Source organism: Mycteria americana, chromosome 2, assembly GCF_035582795.1.
Source record: "Mycteria americana isolate JAX WOST 10 ecotype Jacksonville Zoo and Gardens chromosome 2, USCA_MyAme_1.0, whole genome shotgun sequence".
NCBI lineage: Eukaryota > Metazoa > Chordata > Aves > Ciconiiformes > Ciconiidae > Mycteria > Mycteria americana.
Genome location: NC_134366.1, coordinates 27953559 through 27973521, shown reverse-complemented (window position 1 = coordinate 27973521; position 19963 = coordinate 27953559). Strand labels below are relative to the sequence as shown.

Sequence of the window (19963 nt, the reverse complement as noted above, 5' to 3'; positions counted from 1 at the left end):
TTTTGATGCTTACCAGACAAAAAATAATAATATTTTAGAGAGTAAAAATTTCCACAGTAATTACAGGGTCAGATTGTTTCAGACTCTTTCTTCGCCACTATCTACATTCCCAAATACATTTTAGTGAGAGAAATGAGGAATAACTGAAAGAAAGACTTTCTCCTTGAACTTATTTTTAATAAGAAAAAGCACCATATAGTTCATAAGAAATTTCAAAACAACTGCTAAATATAAATGTCATTTTTATTTTACACTAAACTACAGGTCACAGCTCTTCTTGTAAAGCCTCTTCAAAGGCTCAGAGAGAGAGAGAGAGAGAGAGAAGCACAAATTCCAATTCCTGAAGACCATTTGAACAAAACACAATCTGGAAAACTGAAATGCTGTAGGGTATAAGATTTAGTCATGTTGCACAACAGAAGAGAGGAAGAACATATGAGGCATGGGCACTAGTGATCATAATCCCTTCATATGGAATTAGCTGAAGCATGGAAGAGTCATTTGCTATATCCCTTGCATTCCTGTTACCCTCTCTCCCACTTACCCCAAACTCAGAGAGGTCTGCAGAGAGGTCCCTTCACCACCACTGCACCCTAGGGAAGCTTCATGGAACCCTGAAAACTGCAGCAGCAGCTTGAGCTAAAAGCCCTCATCGCACCACAAGTTACGTGCTGTCTGCCATATGGTCTTACCACATACTACCCAACCCTCTCCAACCTCTTAGCTGGGTAGGGCCAAGTCAACAGAGCAGAAAGTTGCAAAAGGAGGCTCAGCAGGAGACACCAATTGCTGCTAACAGCTTTAAATGGTTTAACATGTACCCGGTGCCAGAAACAGGACCCTAACTGAAAATGCACCCATCAGCTATCAAGATACCAGATATTCTGGACTTGGAGAGAGGAGAAGACGTGAACATTACTCTTCCATCCTAATTCTATCCAGGATGGAGAAAGCATGGCTCAAAAAGGACTATGATTTGGACAATCTACACATTTCCATTTGCTAAAGTGTGGAAAGCCATGAGCTAATGAATTTTGCACTACTAGCAAACCTTGTCCAATTAGCCCGCTATGTTTGGGAAGGGGGATATAGCCAAACCCTCAGGAAACCCTGCAAAACTCAATACAAGGCCAATAAGTCACAGAGTTTCTGCTTTTTTGCATAGAAAAGTATCCCTGGCAAAACCAGGGCATTTTTTTCCTCATGACATTTACTTAACTTTTTCACCTCTTACACTTGCCCTGAAGAGTTTCAGTTTTATCCCTGAGGAGAAACACAATACCTCAACACAAGAATGCGCCAGTGTTGATGAAGGATTCTATACAGCTATAGAAACACTCTTATCAACTGCTATATCAACGTGCACCTCCCTTGTTTAGCAACACCATCATGCCCACTCCCACTACCAGCACCAACTCTTGGGCCCTTTTAGGCTATTTTTTATCGAACGGCGAGAAGCTGACTTAAGCTGCCACAGACATGCACAACTGCTCACGTCAGTGATGCCACACTCCAAATACCAAGAAACTCTCCAAGCCTGCAATGGCCCCTGGGCAGCCACCTACTCCTAAAGGGACTTTTAACAGAGACAAGATCAGCAAACATATCCCATAATCCTAGAGCAGAGTAAATGGCCCATGGAGCATGGGATCTGTGATAGCGAAATTACAGGCTGTAACAGAGCAGAATTTCCTGCATCCATTGACTTGAATCCTTCTCTTTATAGCAAGTTTCTCAGTAACTGGGGTTTTTTTCCTGCTTGGGAGCTGAGCAGAATTCAATCTTTATCAGTTTGATGAGTAAGATTTTATTTATTCATCCTTCTGCCTATACTTCATTACTTCTCATAGTCCACAGCATTTCCCCTAACGGGGCAGAAAGGATTCCCCTTGGTGGTAACTGAAATCTCTTGCTCTTCAGTCTCAGCACTCTTCTCATTTACTTCTTACACATCTACCTGAAAAATCCCTTGGAAAAATAGTTCAAAGATGTTTATCTAAACCTGCTGATACCTTCAAGTAACAACTTTATGGCAATAACTACCCACTCATTTCACAGGTTACACATTCAAATGCCAATTTTGTTAATTATTTCAGAGTTCACCTGCAGGAGGAGAGCGGAGGTATGATACTGTGAAACCAGCACTAAATACCTAGAGTTTGGGTTGGACTTTTCACACCACTATCTAGCAGAGTAGCTAAGTACAAATTTCTTCATTTTAATAAAGACAAATCAGTTTTCAACAGTTCAGAAAATACTTCTACATTGCTTTGTATTTTCCTCTCTCTCAGTTAGGCTATGCATGAGATGACGTTCAGGAAAGTATTAGTGAAACCAGTTATGCCCACTAACACACAAAATTGCCTAGAACAGAAAAATTCTTAAATAGTTGCCATCTATTCAGCTAGCAAGCATCATCCCCATGTAATGGACAGGTGAAGTGAGTGATCAGGTGAATTTGCCCACTAGCACTGTGCGAGGGGACAGAACACAAGTCCCCCTTGCCCTCTGCACTGCTCATTGGTACCTATCTGCTGGGCAGAAACCACTTGCCAGAGCCAGTTGCCGAGCTCCTAGCAGCGTGCTGAATTGGCAGTGCTGTCAGAGAGGCAGTGCAGGAGCCCAGAGACCCAGGAGCCTCCCAGCACCCACCGGGGGATTCTCCAGCTGCCCTTCCCGGGTCCCTGCCCGCCATGGAGTGGCCGGGCAGTGACCTGATGCTGCTGGCAGCCTGCCCGGGCTTATGCTGCTTGACACTGCCGAGGGAATTAAAGTGCTGTGGAGAAAAGGGAGGAAGGCTCGAGAAGCAGCTTTTAATTTTCCACAACTTTCGCTGCACTTCGTCCTCTTCGTGCAAGCCTTCCACGTGGTCTCACTTCTGTTTCCCCACATGACTAACAGACTGCGTGCACTGAAGGCACCCAGGACAAAAAGCAATCACACAGGGATCTCCCAAACTTCCCAATGTCTCCCACACTGTTCTCTCTCAATGCAGCTTTTATTCTGTTTTCTTCCTATTTACAATGAAGATGCTAAAATAATTAAAGCACCAATTCTTTTACTTTGGATAAGCTTGTTAAGAGTGTTTTATGCTGAAAACCATGACAAATGTACTCTTTTATTATCTACACAAATGACTTTTAGAGCATTTTCCTAATGGACTGTTATTATTACTTGATAATAGTGATCTGAAATGAACATAGCGTGAAAATCTTGAGAAGAAAAGAAAAATTTCATAACTAAATAATTGAGACAATACTCTTACAGCACTTGGCATGACAGCATGATTCAGACAGACGACAGCAATATACTGAAGTAATAATGTCACTGTTAGCTCTTTCAAAACAGAAACAGCAGAAAATCCAACCATCTCAAGAATAAAATCAGTGTAATCACTTTCTGAATCCTTATCTGTTGGAACCATAACAAATATGATAAAACAAACCTCTGCATATAATTGGTAGAGCTTTCAGAAGAGGGAACATCGTCTTGTCTGTTAGTACAGCCTGAGAGGGAAGGCGGGGACGGACACAACATTCATAATCCTTTGGAATAAAAGTTTTCTCTACTTCACCTCCAAAAAAAATTAAAGAAAACCAGCTACTTTAATTATGGGAATAATCTAGAGGAAGCACAAACACTGTTAGAATTTTTGGTCCATGATGCAAGCCTGAATAAAATACTAACAAAACAAAACAAAAAAATCCATTATCTTGGCTCAGAATATTTTGTTTCAGTGTAAAAAATGGTCTTTTAGAAGCATGAAGAACACAAGGCTGTTCCCCTCCCTCCACTCCCCAATAAACAGATGTGAAAACCTGGTTGCTTCATTCAGATTAAAATGTCCTAATACAAATATACGTCTTACCCTAACTTAAAGTACAGGTGGTGTAAATGCAGATTTTGTAATCACATTACTTCAAGTTTGATATTGAAACTTCTGTTTGTTGATTTAATAATTTTCATTACTAAACTCACACAACAAAAATACAGTCGATTACAGATTGTTAATTTAAAAATGTTTAGATTTCAAGTACTCCACCATACATAGCTCTTTCAAGAGCCATTTCTGGAAAAAATTACTATGGGTTTGATTTGCCCATTTGAGACCATGTGCATTAAAAGCAACTCAGAAGTAAAATATTTTTATACTAAACTCTGGGACTCAGCAGTGAAAAGCTGGTACAACAAAACATGACTAGTTATTCCTTCCTGAACTGAAAATACTTGAAACAACATTCTTAGCTGTAATTTCAAGGTACTTAAACCAAAAAAAAGCTCTGCAAGAAACCCACCCTTCATTAGGTATTTCAATTAACTGACTTTGGCCTTTCTGTAGCACTGAGATATACTAGATATATGTATATTAATGTTTAATAAAGTTTTTAAAAAGTGAAGATGCTACTAGAAAAGATTATACTAATTCAGATGCAGAATATTAAGTCCTCTACTACTGAGACAGAATCACATTGTATTTCATGACACAGTGTTTAAACACAGGGACTTTAAAGAACATCTGATGAGAGCTGAAGAAAAGCCATCCAATCTAAAGAAGCTGTGATTTCAAATGAAAAAACCAAGCAGCACAAAGGCCACCAAATACCCACTTCTACATTTCACCATGTGATTACAGTTCAGTCATACCAGTCAAAACATGCATGTTAAAATTCTCAAACTTCACAAACCCAGCTGTCATTCTCAATTTCTGCTGGCTTAGTCAGCCACCAAGTAGTCTAGGAAATGACACAAGCTCATCAGAGCTCAGCTTCCTTAATTCATTTAAGATTATGCTCGCTGGCTGACTGTAAGAAAAATGTGTATCGAAGATCCTCTGCAATCTTTTCAGAGCTGAGATCAGCTGTCAAAATCTACTTCAAATAAAGTTGCATTTGAAAATGAACGAAACCGCAAAAAAAGAATGTAGGAAACTTTACCTTAATTGGAGCACGGCTAAACTGTATTTTTCTGTTGGCTGGGATTTCATCTTCATCTGGCAATCCATTAATTTCAGAATATTCCATATCAGGTTCATAACAGTTATTTTCATCACTGTCATCCTGATCATCCTGTTCTGTACCTGTCTCTCCCCAGTCAGAATTATATCTCGATCGTACCCGATACACATTGTAGTCAGAGTGCATGTACACGTGGGAACTCTGAAAATTATTCACATCTTCGTGCACTTCTTTTTCACTTGCCTCATCATAATGGGACTCGGTAACATCTGAAACAGCATCTGTGGCAAAATCAACACCTGAAGCTACATTTCTTGGTACTTCTGCAGCTTCAGGTCTATCAAAGATACCCTCTGCATGCTCTGACCGTTCCTTTTGTTGCAACAAAACTTCTGTCTCCGTTTTTGACTTACTCCTAGCACAGCTGTCCGCAGATCTTTCGCTGTCAAGCACGTTGACCAAATCCTGTTGACTCGCTGCAGAGCTCTCAACAGAATCAGCACTTGCCTCTGTACTCTTCTTTATTTCTTCAGTTGTTTTTGAACCTGCTGAAGTGCCTGTGGATGTCTTCTGTCTCAGTACTGAAGGTGTGCTGTTTGGCTGAGAGTTCTCAGCAGACATCAAGCCTGTACTCTGTTTGGCTGGCGGAGACCATGTGCAGGTATCTTTCAGAGGACTGAAACCCTCAAGGTTTGCAACTGGGGAGGAGATATTTGTGACAGTAGATGAGAGGTTTAGCGGATAGTGACCAGTTACAGAGTACTCTTCATTGTTCTCCGACTTTTCTACAACGATTACATTGTGCGAGTCAGTGTTTTCAAAAACTGCGCTGAGCTGACTCACAGTTGGAGAGACGGTCTCTGTCCTTGGGCTAAGACTGTCCAGTGAATCAGTGCTGCCTCTGTGAGACTTAGAGCTGCACCATTCATCTGGAAGCTCATTGGAAACGACTTTCTCTTTCTTTGGGGAATAGCGATTGGAATGTCCCGTCTCATGAGCATTTCGCTCAAACATCTTTCGAGTTTCAGTAAACTTGGAATAGGAAGGACCATCATGGATAGTATCAAATCTACTTATCCTTTCTGAGACAGATGATTCCAATTTTACAATTGAACCATCCGCTTTTTCTACAAATTCTTTGGGCCTAATTCGTCTTTGAGGTGATGGAGGGCCACCCTTCCCCCTGGTTTTAGGGGCAACTCCAGCACTTTCACTGGGCTCCATGCCCATCTGCATAAATAAGTTCTTAATCCTATTGACATTTGAGCCATATTTCCTTCCCCTGCTCTGCGAGGCCTCTCCTTCCTCTTTCGTTTTTTGGTCTCCATCTGATTTCGGTTTGTCAAAGGTGCTTTTCAGCGCCTGGAACTCAGTTCTGTAAGCATTCCTGTGAGGAGAGGCACTTCGGAGGGTTGATCTTTCTCCTGAAGACTCCGTTTTCATCATGTTTACTCCAGGAGCGCAAAACCAGCTTACATAGTTTCTGCAGTACCGCTCTCAGTAGTCTGTGACAGCTGAGATTCTGCTTGAGGAGTGTCCTTCTCAGGGGGCACTGCCCTTCAGCAGGGCCATACTCAACAGAAGATCTGGAGGCAAATATCTAAACACGTGCGGTCAATTCTGACAAAGCAGCACAACCGAAGACTCTCAAGAAAAACAGCTGATTTAACCTGCAATAAAAAGGAGGGTTTTCTGAATCATGTCAGGTACTTGTACTTCTTTAAATCTAAGCCACATTTCCATTTACCATTATTTTATGTGCTTATGAAAAATAGTTAAAAAATAAAAAGCCTAACACTGCACAGGCACATGAAAGCTGGTCATTACAAACTTTTTCAAATTGATTGTTGCATAATTTGCAATCGATAATATAATTCTCTAGTGAAAGAACGGATTATCGCATCTTACTGTTCATAAAGTATCGTATCATGCCACAAACATGCATGCAAAGGAAAGGCAATGTGACAAGAAAAATACCACTACTTCTGTGTTATGGAACTTTTCTAAAAAATATAGTATATAAAAAAAAAAAATCCCAAAATCAAACCTCTGAGTTACTTAGACCTAACTATACAGTAATTCATGCAAACATGATGGTTCTGCTTCCCTGAGGCACTGGAAGACAACCCTTGCTCTCTCAGAGAAACACAATGGTAGAAACACCATCAAACATAATACACTTCGAAAGGCAAAACTAAACAGCAGCTCGAGGGAATAAGAAAAAACTGCACCCAAAGTTAACATCCTCAGTTGACATGGTAAAGAAAGTGAAATCCAGTTAGAGAAAGTTGCCCCTTGTCACGGGCAGTGCTTGTAGCACCTGGAAGAGCCTGGAGGTGCCTAAGGAGGAGCTGCAGAAACGGAGCCAGGGGCTAGATCCGCTCCCACCCCCCGGCCCGGGGGGCTCGCAGGGGCCGCCGTGCCGGAGCTCCCCGGCCTCGGCGGCCGCCCCCGGCCCCCGCACCCCCGCGAAGGGCAGCCCAAGGCTCGCCGAGAGCCAAACCCCTCGCCCTTCCCCTCCACTCCTCCCCAGCCCTCGCTCCGCGAGCCCGCGCCCTGCCGCGCCGCCGCCGCTCCCGCCGTGACGGGGACGCCTCATTTTGGGCGCTGCAACACCCGGTGCTCGTACCAACGCCGGGAACCCCGCCGCCGCGGCGGGAGAGGCGCGCCCGTCCCCGCCGCCCCTGCCGGAGCGGGGGACGCCGATCACCACGGGCGACTGAAAAGGCCACACGGCAGCGGCTGCCGGCGAGACCCGCCGCTCCTGCCGGTCGCGCAGAAGGCAGTAAACTCAACCCGAGAGGACAGCGCCGGAGCCCCTGCGGCGGCTCCTCCTCGAGCGGCCGCGCCGTGCCGCGCCGGCGGTCTGGAGGCGCGGGGCCCCGGGCGGCAGCACCTGCGGCGGGGCAGAGCCCGGGCAGCCGCCCGCCGCCCCCGCGCGGCCGGGCCCCGAGAAACAAAAGCCCGGTGACAGCGCTGCTCCCCCGCGGAGCCCGGCGCCTCTCCCGCCGAGCGCGCACGCCGCCTTACCCAGCCGAGAGCCGCGGCGGGCTCCCCCAGCCTCCCGCCTCAGCGCTGCCCCCGCTCCTCCTCCGGCCCGCGGCGGCTCGGCGCCTCGGTAGAGAGCGGCCGCTGCCGCCGCCCGCCTGACAGGAGGCAGCAACCGCCGCGGCGCCTCAACGCCATTGCAGGCAACGGCAACGGCAACGGCGGCGGCTGGGGCACCGACACGGCTCCGCGCGCACACCCGCGGCGGCAGCGCGGGGGAGGAGAGCCGCCGCGCCCCGCCGCAGCCGCGCTCCCGCCCGCCGCCCGCCCCTCCGCCACGGCGCGGCCGCCGCGCCCCCGCCGCGGGACGCGCCCCGAGCTGCCGCCGCCGCCCGCCGCGGGGCCGCCCGCCGCCGCCGCCGGCGGGTGACAGGTGCCTCACCTCCTCGGCGAGCCGCAGTGGTTCGCTCCGCCGGGGGGGCGGGGGAGGCGGCGAGCCGCGCTCCCGCTGCAGTCCGGCCCCGGGCGGTTACCGCCGAGCGGCGGAGGCCGGGCCCGGCCACGGCCACGCCGCCTCCGCGCCCGGGCGACGGGCTCGCCCGCGGCGCTCCACCGCGGTGCCAGCGCCGCGCCCCGCTGGCTCCCCCCGGGAAGGCTCGTTTCCCGTTTCCAGCCCGACCCCCGACGACCAGGCCGGTTCGTCACCCGCCCGTTCCTGAGGAGGGCGGCGTGCCCGCCTCCGCGTGGGGTGGGGCAGGGTCCCGGGCCCCACCGGCGGCCCGCAGCAGGGAAACCCCCGCTTCACCGGTTGCGGTGCCCCGCGTCGCTTCTCCCGCTGCAGGGAACCTGCGGGGCGCGCGTAGCACCGGGCGCAGCGAGACCTCGGTGCTGAGCAAGACCCCAGCGTATTCCCTCCCTCGCTATTAAGGCGTTTCACCCAGCCTACGTGAAAGAGTAACGTGCTGGTCACAAACGCGGGCAAACCGCTGAACAACCCTATGAACGTTACTTGTTCCGGCAATCGCTGACAGGGACGGGGGATTACCCTTAGAGTACAACCGCAACCAGCGTGCCTTTGTTGTTTGCTAGCTGGGCGAGTTCGCCACAAAAATGTTTTGGCATTATGCAGTGAATAAGAAAACTTAATTGCGGAACACGAAATCTCTAGGTAATTTGTAAAATTGGCAATCCAAGAAGGTAATGACTGTTAATCATATAGCAACTCCTAAGCAAAGTTCATTAAACTAATTGCATAAATATCCACAAAACGGCCTGGGGATGTACACTGCAAATTCTGAAAACTAACTATTATGCATACAGAATGAAGACAGCAGCGACTGAAAATAAAGACATTAGATATATAGGTTCACAAACTTAACTCATCAGTTTTAATAAGACTGAAGCATGGGTACTATAGATTATTGCAAGTGTTCACAGGTGTCAATCTCTAGTTAATCTAATTTGCACCAAGGGTACGCAGCTCAAAACGTTTGCCTCAATAAAACTTAAATAACCAGCACATTAGTATTGACGTGCAAACAAATAATCTTGTAAAACAGATTGAAAAACAGCATTTTGATAAATATATATGCAAGAGGCTAGGAACAGAAGCAAGGGCATTTCTATAGCGGTTTCCCCGCCGCTGGCAATAAGCCTGTCCTGCTGCACCGCACGGCCTGCGCTCAGGCTGGTGCTGCCTGAGGACAGAGGCGCAGGAGGAGGTAAGGGGGGTTCCGCATGCCCTGCCGGCTGCTGGGCATTGCCGTGCCAAAGCACGCTAGCACAGCAGGGAGACACGGAGATCAGATGCTGTATGTAATGAGCGAGGATATAGGCAGCACCTGAGCTTCAAAAGCAGTTACAGAAAGCTCCCCTTCTGAGAGCGCTTCCCAAAGCGGAGGAATGAGGGAACAACTGTTTCACAGCTGCTTGCGCTGAGGAGTCCTACAGGTGAATCCCTGCAGAAGGACTAAAAATATTGCAACTAACCAGGACATTCCCTATTAAATTCTAAACATCAGGTAACACACCGGATCTGAGGCCCAACCTCTCTGGCAGTGCCTTTCTATCGGTATCATTTTGTAGACAGCTCTCTAAGCTGTAAGAACGCTTAGAGAGCTGCTTGACTTTGGAAGATAAAAATACATTAACAGATCTTCAAGTGTCATTGCAGAAGAATAGAGACATAAAGCAGAAATGTAAACATTTTATTTCCTTTGTGAATTTAGGCTAAGCATGTGGAGTGGTTGAAGAGCTTAGCGTATACCAGATATGTATCTGGAAGAGTTTTATAATTCGCGTACACAAGCAAAAAAAGGGACACAAGCAAACATTAAACTATCTATGAAACAACTGAAACAAGTTATGTAAAGATAATTAGGAAAGTATCCACTACCATATCTACATAGCCAGAGCCATAAATATTATTAAATCCTTTTTCTAACAGAAGTTTTGCAAACAAAATGGCCACTTCTGACCCGTAATATATATTTTAAACAAGGTACCCAAGAAAACATTTGTATTATTTCATGGCAGAATAGTACAAACTATCTATATATTATATTTTAGTATATTAGTACATTATACTGATGCTGATAGAAGAAGCACAGAAGAAATCTCAAGTTTTCCACAATGAGAGAGATATTACATTTATGTTCTCCTTAAATGTGTTGTAAGTAGACAGCACAGACGTTCAAGCAGACAATACCCAGCTTTGACACAGAATCTAATGCAAAATTATTTTAAGTAATTTCACGTTCCTTTGATACCACCTCAGGTTCAGAACAGCCAAGATTTGTAGAAACTACTGGCAATTTTGGCTGCCTAATCAGAGACAGTTTGGACTTTATTTAGGGGTTCAACCTTGGCCACTGACATCTAAGATATTCAAACTTACTAATCACAAAAAATTTTCAATCTACATCCTTATTTACACAATGCCTATGTTAAAGAAAATTATTATAGTCTCTAGGATAATAAATTGTATTTTGTTTCAATTGGTATGTCACTTTTCAAGACAGACTCTTGATATATGAGCATGGCCATGCAGCTAACTATAAAAATCAGAATTGTGTGTCCTTTTACATTTTCAGTATTTCTGTGACAATCCATTTGACTAGAAAGTATTTTTAGGCTCTGCTAAAGCATGATTGACATTTCTGTTAATTCCTGAGCAACATTAAAATGCTGCACAGCATACTTGAGGGAAGATAAGAGACCAAGGGCCTCCTTATTATGTTAGTATAAATTCAGAGTAACTTCACTGAAGTTACTGAATTACTCTGCTTCCCAACCAATGGCAATTTCAAATCTGTTCAGCTTAATATTTACATATGATAGAGTATGACTGTCATTTTACTTGCACCAGAGTAGCAACTCCATTCAAATGATTCGGAATTCGCACATATGACAGGGGGAGAGACCCAGGTTGTTTAACCTGACAGCATCACTTTAAATTATACTCAGTATCTTTTAAAACCAGTTTTGATGCAGTCTTCCAACACTGAAAATAATTTATTTTCTGTTTGTTCTAGATGTGTGAATTATATTTACTCACAAACATGACTATTTGGATGTCACCGATGGGTTGTTTTGAGTCGTCACTTCTGTGCTTCCAAGCCACTCAGGTTTTGAGATAGCGATTTCCTTGCGCAGCAGAGCAGCGATGCAAGTTTTTCCACATGGCTCAGGCAAAAGAAGAAAGTCATTCCATCGTCTGTCTCCTGTCAGTGTCTTTCAAGTCTTGCAAGATAACATCTGTATGTACACGTACAAATGGAAACTATTTACCTATTCTGATCTTTGGCTAAGAAAGCCTCTATCTGCTATCCTGCCAAACCACTGGCGGGGAGGAGGTTTTTCTTCCTTATACATATCACAGCATAAACAGAATTGAGTTCTATTTTTTAACACTCAGCCGTGAATTCTTATTACATAATCCAGTTTAAAGAAAAAGATCTTGTCTGAACAAGATACATACATTTTGGCAGATAGGGAATGCTCGAGTTAGGGTTCCCCTGTACCAGAGTAGCAGGAGACTAAAATAAAGAGCAAACAGCTGTAATAATGAGTTGATAACCTTTAGTTTCAAACATTAGCTATCTGTGATTGCAGTAAGTGTAATTCTTTTATATAGGAAGCCATTAATAGTTAAAAATGGGAGCTCATTAATATCACTAAGTTGGCAACTTCAGAAGATTGTGCTGTTTTTACATAGAACATGTCAAACTACTTGAAAGCTCAAGAATAGCGTCAAAAAAAGAACTTTGTCCTGAAAGAGCTGAAGAAAACCTCTGCTGATGATAACAAAACTGCATGTTCTAGCAGTTTATCAGAAAGGCAAATATTAGCATTATGAAGGCCTAAACTCAGACTAGCAATAGCCTTTTCTCAGTTACAGTGAGGAGACTATCACATCCATTCTTAAACATTCTGCTTTTAAGTTATTCAAGAAATGCACAGTTATGGCTACAATAAAATAGAATTTTCAAAAGGGAAAGATATGAATTATGCACTGCATACAACTACTTACATTGAAATAGTGGTTTTGCCTATATTAAAAGCTAGAAATCTTAAGAATGATCAAAAGAGCGGTATTTCACACAGCTTTCTCTCATGGGCCCTCAACACTGAACTCTGAATTTACAGCACAACACAGACAACTCTTAGGTTACCAGCCTAGCTAGAATGATGTCAGCTAGTTGCAGAAAATATATGATCTCATGGGAAAGGAAAAGACTAAATGCTTGGTCTGTTAGGAATTTGCTAAGAATCAAACCCTGGCAAAACTCGTATTTCATGTTAAGCTATTCAGGTGGGGAAATTATTAGGAAACATTCCAGAAACCAGATTGGTTGACAAAATGAGTAAGATACTCCATGAATGGTACCTGTCACATACCTTGATTCATCAGATAAGTATCGTATGTAGATACATGGTATAGAAAACTCTCCAACATCAACAAGAAAGATTCAGACTTGGAAATGTTACTAATTCAACTATTCCAAACCGGAAAAGCAGAAATAAGAGATAGTTGGGAGCCTCATAATAATTTAATAATTAGTATTATTTCTTAATGGAAATACTTTCTTATTATAACAAAATTCATTTTCTACTGGAAATTTTTCTTAACAGTCAGAATCTAGAATACAGAAAATAATGGCGTTTGCCAGTCTGTGCAAAAGCATTATCTCAGAGTATTTCTTGTGCAATAAATATCCATTATTATTCTTAAAGAACACTTAATGAGCCAGAGGAAAACGGAGAAGAGGGAGAAGTATACTTGATGCTCAGAGCTTACGAGTGTACTTGATACTGTCAGTATATAACACAGAAGCAAAACTGATTACTGAGTTCAGTAATCATTACCTTGTCAAATCAGGTAATGTTTTGTGCCATGAAGAAGAGAAGACAGCCAGTTCAGCTTTCACCTTTTCCAACCAGCTGACTATTCAAATTCAGTGGCACTTTGGAGCTTATACTCCCATCCTGGAAACAGCAACAGATGACTTCTGAGAAACAGAGATCGGAGTTCACAAAATACAGCACGCTACTGCTGCCTTGCAGTGTGCAATCTATTGGCAAGTGGGAAAAATATTTGTCTGGATTGCTCCACCCTGAAGCTGATGCATATGCCTCTATTGGAGCTCACATTGTAGTAGTCCGTGTCCCAAGCTCTCCCGGTAACATCAAGGTGGACTGGTTACGGTTGCATTGGTGGAATTTGTTTCTTCTTTTTCCTTTAAAAAAATCTAGTAATTAGAATAAATACAAATGAGAAAACAGCTGTTTAGCTCAAAACAGTAATCTGTCACTTACAGAATGTAGAACCAGACATAGTTTCCCATTCCTTGGTTACCTGCCGTGTACTTTGATTACATTTCCCCCTACCTTACAGGTACTGTCTTGCTAATACACCCTCAGTAAAAATTGTCTCTTAAAGCTAGATTTGGTAGTCAGTTTAATTTAGTGCATAAGAGCATTAAATACTTAATTACTGTGTTCTATATGGCATCAGATAACAAACACAGGTCAGCTAAAAATATTGAGTTATTTTGGAAAAGCTGTGCTCTTTTCCAAAGCATAGAAATCATATCACTGTGCTGCAGTCACTGTAGAAATACAAGTTACCAGTTAGATGTGTCTATAAATAAGAGTTCTGTGCTAACAATAAAGCACTTGTGTAAAGAGAAAGAGAAATCAAGAAGGGCGACCGCTTCATCACACCATTAAAAAGAAAAATGAAAACACTGCCATCATGTTGAAACACAAAGCATAAGAATTAATGAATCAAAGTCCACAAATTTACAACATCATTTTTAAGAAAGGGAAGGAACACTCACATTAATCAGTATAGAATTATAGAGGAATAGGATTACATAAATATCTGCATAAAACAGAACAAGCAATTGCATGAGGCAGAAGAGACAAGCTTTTGAAGGATCTAGGCCATTGCCCAAGACAAAAATACCTAGGAATAACTGCTATAAGGTAGCCAGCTTTGCACAAGCAAAACCATCAAGCCACCAGGAAAACAGAGAAAAGAAAGATCACAACTCTACATGCCGAATAACGGGTCTAATATTAAACTTTCAGGGGTGTAACATAAAAAAAAAAAATAAAATGCAACCGTGGAGGTTGGTGACGAGAAGCTCTTTGGCTCTCCCTATGGGATGAAAGGGGCAATGCCTCACCTGTGGCAGATGTGTTTCAATGCCTTTTTGAGAAACAATTTGGAGTGGAAAAAAATACTGAGTTTCTTTATCGCTCTGAAGAGTTATGTTCCATTAGCTCTGTAAGTACAAATGAAAAGGTGCATCGTTAGGCAAGGGGAACCTCTTGTCATTTCACTGTTAAGTCAGTGGCTAAATCCAAAAGTGCGACCAATGACAAAAGGACTTTGCTTCTTTAATAAAAATTCAGTTGACATGCTGAGTAGGTGCAAGCAAGCAGGAACACAAGATAGCTGGAAAATGAAACTGCCATTATTTGGAAGCTCCACTTCCTGTCCTTCAAGAAAAGGGTTGCATTCTGGAAAGCTGCGTTACGCTACGGTTACTGTGATGCAATACATATTTCGGGTAATAACGAAGTAGATGCACTCTCTCTCAGAAGGGAAGGGACCCATCTCTAGAAGAACTTGAGAAGCTGTAACTTGTGTCAGCAAGCGTTGGAATAGGCCTGCACAAAGGGTTTAGGCAATGGATCCTCGCTTCTCCAGGAGGAGAAGTTTCTGTCGAAACCCGAGGCAAACAGGACTCCTGCTACCAAAGAAAGGCATATTTACACACAACCCACCCATTTGTTTTCACCAAACAAGTTATGTTTGATCTGGTCATTTGTAACTTTACTGTGAAACGACAAAGAGACTGAAGAGCTCCGGGATGCATCTGATGAATGGCACTCAGCTCTGAGACGGCTATTGATTATTCAAGTGCCCCCTGTTAAGGGTGACCATTTTCATTCATTCAGGCATGGGGTCATGCACACTTTAGCACAATAACAAGATCACTTAGTAAATAAGCTGATAGTAGGGCTTGGACCTATATACTTGTATGTGCTAGTGTCTGCAAAAGCAGGTACTGCAAGCAGGCTGCCTGATAGCCTAACAGAAGCAAACATACCAAAATCAAGAGTCTACAAGTGAATGGGAGGGGATGCAGAACAAAGAAGAAACAGGATGCAGAATTTTAACCATTTTACCAAGGGCTTTGCATAAACTCACAGTTACGGTAAAATTCTTTATAATGAGGTCATATAAGTAGTTTTTCCTCTGTATTGTGTTGGCATTGCTTTATGTAATACACCTCTTAACAAATGACCAGCCTCTCTTCCAAGCACTATCTTGTCATCTAAGAAAAATGGCTGAAAAGAAGGAGAGGAGAGAGTGCTGAACTGAAGGGTGAAGGAAAGAAAGTGAGATTACAGGGGTCTAAGCTAGTTTAGACCTACTACCCAGCAGTCTGCATTAGTTTCATGCTGTGCCGCGTGAAAGAGAAAACAGTGTTTAGGAATAGATGGTGAGGAGGTGGAGGCAGAAGGGAAATACAGATGGGTACAAAACTGCCAACAACCTGTCAGATCTGAGAAGAGGGAAGTTGTAAGGAGTGTGTGAGGAGCAAAAGAACTTGACCCTTTTTATTTGTCTATTTTGGATGTAGTGGAATTTTCAGATAGGGAATAAAATGACTGAAACAAAAGAAGATAAGGTAGCTGCATGTGTTCATGCCTCTCTACAGGCAGCTTCAAGAGTCCCACCAATGCCTTGACTATGATGATGAAAACCAAGCTAGCAAGCAATGGTACATGAGCAATAAAATACTGGAATGCATCATGTACTAGCTGGTAAGTGTCTTGATATTATGTAGATTCCAATAAAAACAAAGAATAAAGTTACATATATTTATATCTCTACAGAAGCTCTGTCTGGAACACGAATATTCTCTCCAATGCCTTACTTTCCTGTCAGGCATGAAATCACTGGCTCCAGTTGGGGTAGGTTGTATGGTAGAGACACCGTCTAATCAGTCCCAAAAAATCCCAGCTGTAGGTAAACAGTTTTGCTTTGTACTTCAGGAGCTCCCGCTTGTCTGGAGCAGGTTGGAACATAATTGGAGCAGGGAAAGAAGTTTTTAAAAAGAAAAAGGAAGGAAGTGGCTCAGGCAGAGCAACAAGGGAATGATTAGCTTGCATGGCAGTGCTCCTCCCAGACTGCACAGAGGACTGACTAAGGCCAAAACCCCAGAAACAACAGGCAAGTAACTGGGGTGGGAGATGGAGAGGAGAAAACAGCATTTTCCTAGTCTCTTGTATTTGAGAGCCTACTCAATCAGCTTTGCACAACTGCTCTACAAGAGCATATACAGGCAGTGAAGAGACTAATCTCATCAGGTAAAGAAATTCTTTCATTATTTCACTGCAAGGAAAAAAGTAAATGGATAGTTAATATAGTATGAGGTAGTAGTAACTCATGGTGCTACTACTAGTAATGCACAGTGCCATTCAGAGAAGGAAAAAGAACACAGTGCACCAAGTCTTCAGAAACAGCTGAGAGAGTGGGAGTTTAGATCAAACCTGAATTCACTAGCACTACAGTTTGCCCATGCATGATGTTCTAAGCAGTTTGTAAGTGCTTTGGAGGGGCCATCTAAAGCTATACATAGATGCATGCCTGCAAATGGGTACCACGTTACTATTTTACTATCTTTGTAAAAAATAAGAGAATGCTAGGCATAAGTTTAACTACGATCATTTTTCACTTCCCACAACTGCAAAGCTGCCAAGTCTCTGCCAGATGCCTGAGTAACATTTGTGGATTGCTGGAGGGAGTCTGCACCAAGTGAGGGAATTTGAGATTTTGCTTTTTCTGGTTTTTATTGCTCTCCCTCCTCCCCGGACAGCAGATGGTGGCATTATCATGGACAGATTATCTGTTAACAAGGATCTTCTCATGACTTCTCAATATAAAAATAAGCCAAGTGTCAGAACACAGGGCACACCAGGTTGGCCTGGTGTATTAACTGTTTTAAGTTTAGAAGAACAACTGAGACAACTTACCAGAAAAAAATCATGGGAAACAATCTTTTCCATTGCAAAGAGAAAACACTGAATTAAATTCTGCTGTCTTAACGACTGTAAATTTACATTCTACCAAGGCACCAAATTGTTTTTTTATCAGGATGAAGATTATTAAGTCATCAAATTATTCTACAGCTTCCTTGAATTCATTATGTTTAAAAATGATGGGACATTCAGTAACATTGTGAACCAGTAAACAAAGTGGGGAATGTCTTTCTGACTATATTGAACCATTCTGATCACTAGAAAAGGAAATGTCTGTATACCTCCCAAACTGCAGAGAGCACTGGATTGTTTGAAAGTTAAGTTTAGGACTCTGAACCTATACTGTAAAGGTGGAAGTATGGACAGTATGTGCATAAGGCTAAACTACTTATTTTTGGCAGGCTTTCTGATTGCTGCCCAGAGCATTTCCTATTGCTCTTAAATGCCCCAAACACTTATTTTTCTTTTAAATAGATTTTCTGAAGCTTGCATTCAGCGCTGCTATAATAGTGAACTCACTAAATAGTCAGCAGAACTATCTGTTGGTGATAGAACAAAAAATGGGAAAGAGTGTTGAATAGTGGGGGGGCAAAGCAGAAAAAGAAGATATTTTAGGGAAATACTAATGTCTATATTACTACTTGGACATTTTTTTTAATATGCTGAGTAAAACTGGGGTTCAGTAGTAGTACAAAAGGGTAAGTGAAGCATCCTTCAAAGGACAGTGTGCATCTCGTTACTGTGAAGCAAAAAGAGAAAAAACTATTATGATCAAAAGACAGGCTGGACAAGTAATTTTAGGATCTCTAAGTCGTGTCCCCCCCCCCCTTAATTTTTATAGGTCTGTTCATGCAGCTATATTTTAGAAAAATTGCTTAGTTTGAACATAAACAAGCTTTTACTGTTTTCCACAACATTTATACACGGCACTTATCCTTTCTGCCCGTGTAGTATGCAGTCTCACAACCAATGCTAGCAGGAATTTCAGGGGTTCAGAATCTCAAGATTGAGGCCTTTATTTTTTTCTGCCTTCTTTCACTAAAACCTTTGCCCTACCAAACCATCTTATTGCAAGGAATTACTTCTGCTACATTGCACTTTGAGAAGATCAACCTTCTGCCCACCTCCATTCTTTCTCCTTCCCCCTCAAACTGTCTTGGTAGATGTAAACCATTCGATTCATCACTGAATGGAAATCACTGACCATGTAGCCTTGTTTAACTTTTTGCCTTCTCCATTTCATTTGTAGTGAGCTTGAAAGGCATAAACTTGAACTCAAATTTCCAACCATCTGCAATTAATACCATTACTGAGATACACACTATTTCTCAGATTAAAACTACCTGTAATACTTTGTTCCACAGAATATGATTACCCATGATACATACCAGCCATCCTTGTAGTCAGAGACTGTAATGCTAGAAATCTTGAGTTTGATCATGCCTTCCATTTCAGCGATAAGTCAATAACAAGGTCTTCATGGATGCAATATCAAAAAGAAAATTAAGAACTTCTTGCTGAAGAAATGAGAAAGTTCGCTAGGAGATAAGTCAGTAGGGGTATGATCATCAGGCCACATAGGTGGGGAAGTTCAAGAATTTTTTTTGTAGGAATGAGTCATGAATTCTTCACTAACTGATTCATCTGTAACACAAGAAATTTTAAAGAGGACACATACAGAACAGTCTGTGTTCTTCATGGAAGGCTCAGAATTGGAGAAGAAAAATAGATGCTCCAGAGGAGAACAAGATTTTTTAAATTAGTGTGCTAATCTTGGGCATGATTAAGAGAATGTTTGTTTAACTTTTTGGCTTCTGAGAGCAGACCATAACTCATCACAAAACAGAGACTGTTTTTAAAGTAAGAGTAATTGTTGCATACTATACTGCCTTAAAATGTTCTAAAAGTAGAGATTCACGTTAATTAGAAAGCTGTTCATGTCTCATGCACTACTGCTTGTTCTGTGTTGCTTTTGGAAAAGGGAATTGAATTTGTATTTATTTATTTATTTTACATACCTTATTTAGGTGTAATTGATTCTGTTATTTCAAACCTGTGCAAAATTAAGTGTATAAAGTAACAAGGTGATGGAAGCTAGTGTTTTCTAAAAAAGCAGAAGTCTTAAATATTGGGCTATGCCATAATTCTATGTACACTTTGAAAGCTGATTTTGTATATTTAACCAATGGCAGGCAGTAGGAAATTACAGAGATGGTGCTAATTTTTATGTGCTTATTTTTTTGTTTAACCAAGCCTCTACAAACAAATTCAGTGAAGTGCAGACTAGAATCCTACGTGAATTTTTAACTCTTTTCAAACTTACTGAATGGAAAAGAATATAGACCAAAATCAGGAGTTCTGCCGGAGGCCTGTGCCCATGTAGGTATCTACAGTATAGTGGCAAAAACCCCATCAACAACAACAAAGAAGGACATAACCTTCTTCACAGTAGGTAGGTG

General features: G+C 42.6%; 1 protein-coding gene and 1 long non-coding RNA gene across 5 annotated transcripts in view; both read right to left on the bottom strand.

Annotated features, from left to right (window-relative positions):
- PPP1R9A (protein phosphatase 1 regulatory subunit 9A) overlaps nucleotides 1-8488 on the bottom strand; it is a 155457-nt gene extending 146969 nt beyond the window's left edge. For 2 of the 3 annotated variants that reach the window (XM_075492851.1, XM_075492854.1), the window contains exons 1-2: nucleotides 8386-8488; nucleotides 4935-6625 (exon numbers count right to left, since the gene is read on the bottom strand). In XM_075492851.1, coding sequence (XP_075348966.1) covers nucleotides 4935-6401 — 1467 coding nt within the window. In that variant the 5' untranslated portion in view covers nucleotides 6402-6625; nucleotides 8386-8488. Of the gene's footprint in view, nucleotides 1-4934; nucleotides 6626-7985; nucleotides 8180-8385 lie in introns of those variants that run through there. The other variant, XM_075492852.1, reaches the window with a different exon arrangement.
- Nucleotides 8489-10168: 1680 nt separating this feature from the next.
- LOC142406588 (uncharacterized) lies at nucleotides 10169-19166 on the bottom strand. Of its 2 annotated transcripts, none has more exons than XR_012774620.1 (3): nucleotides 18893-19166; nucleotides 13311-13693; nucleotides 10169-11699 (listed from the first exon to the last, which is right to left on the bottom strand). It is a non-coding gene; the product is annotated as an uncharacterized LOC142406588 (long non-coding RNA). The 2 variants fall into 2 exon arrangements; XR_012774621.1 differs by having other exon boundaries at nucleotides 13311-13681.
- Nucleotides 19167-19963: the final 797 nt, after the last annotated feature.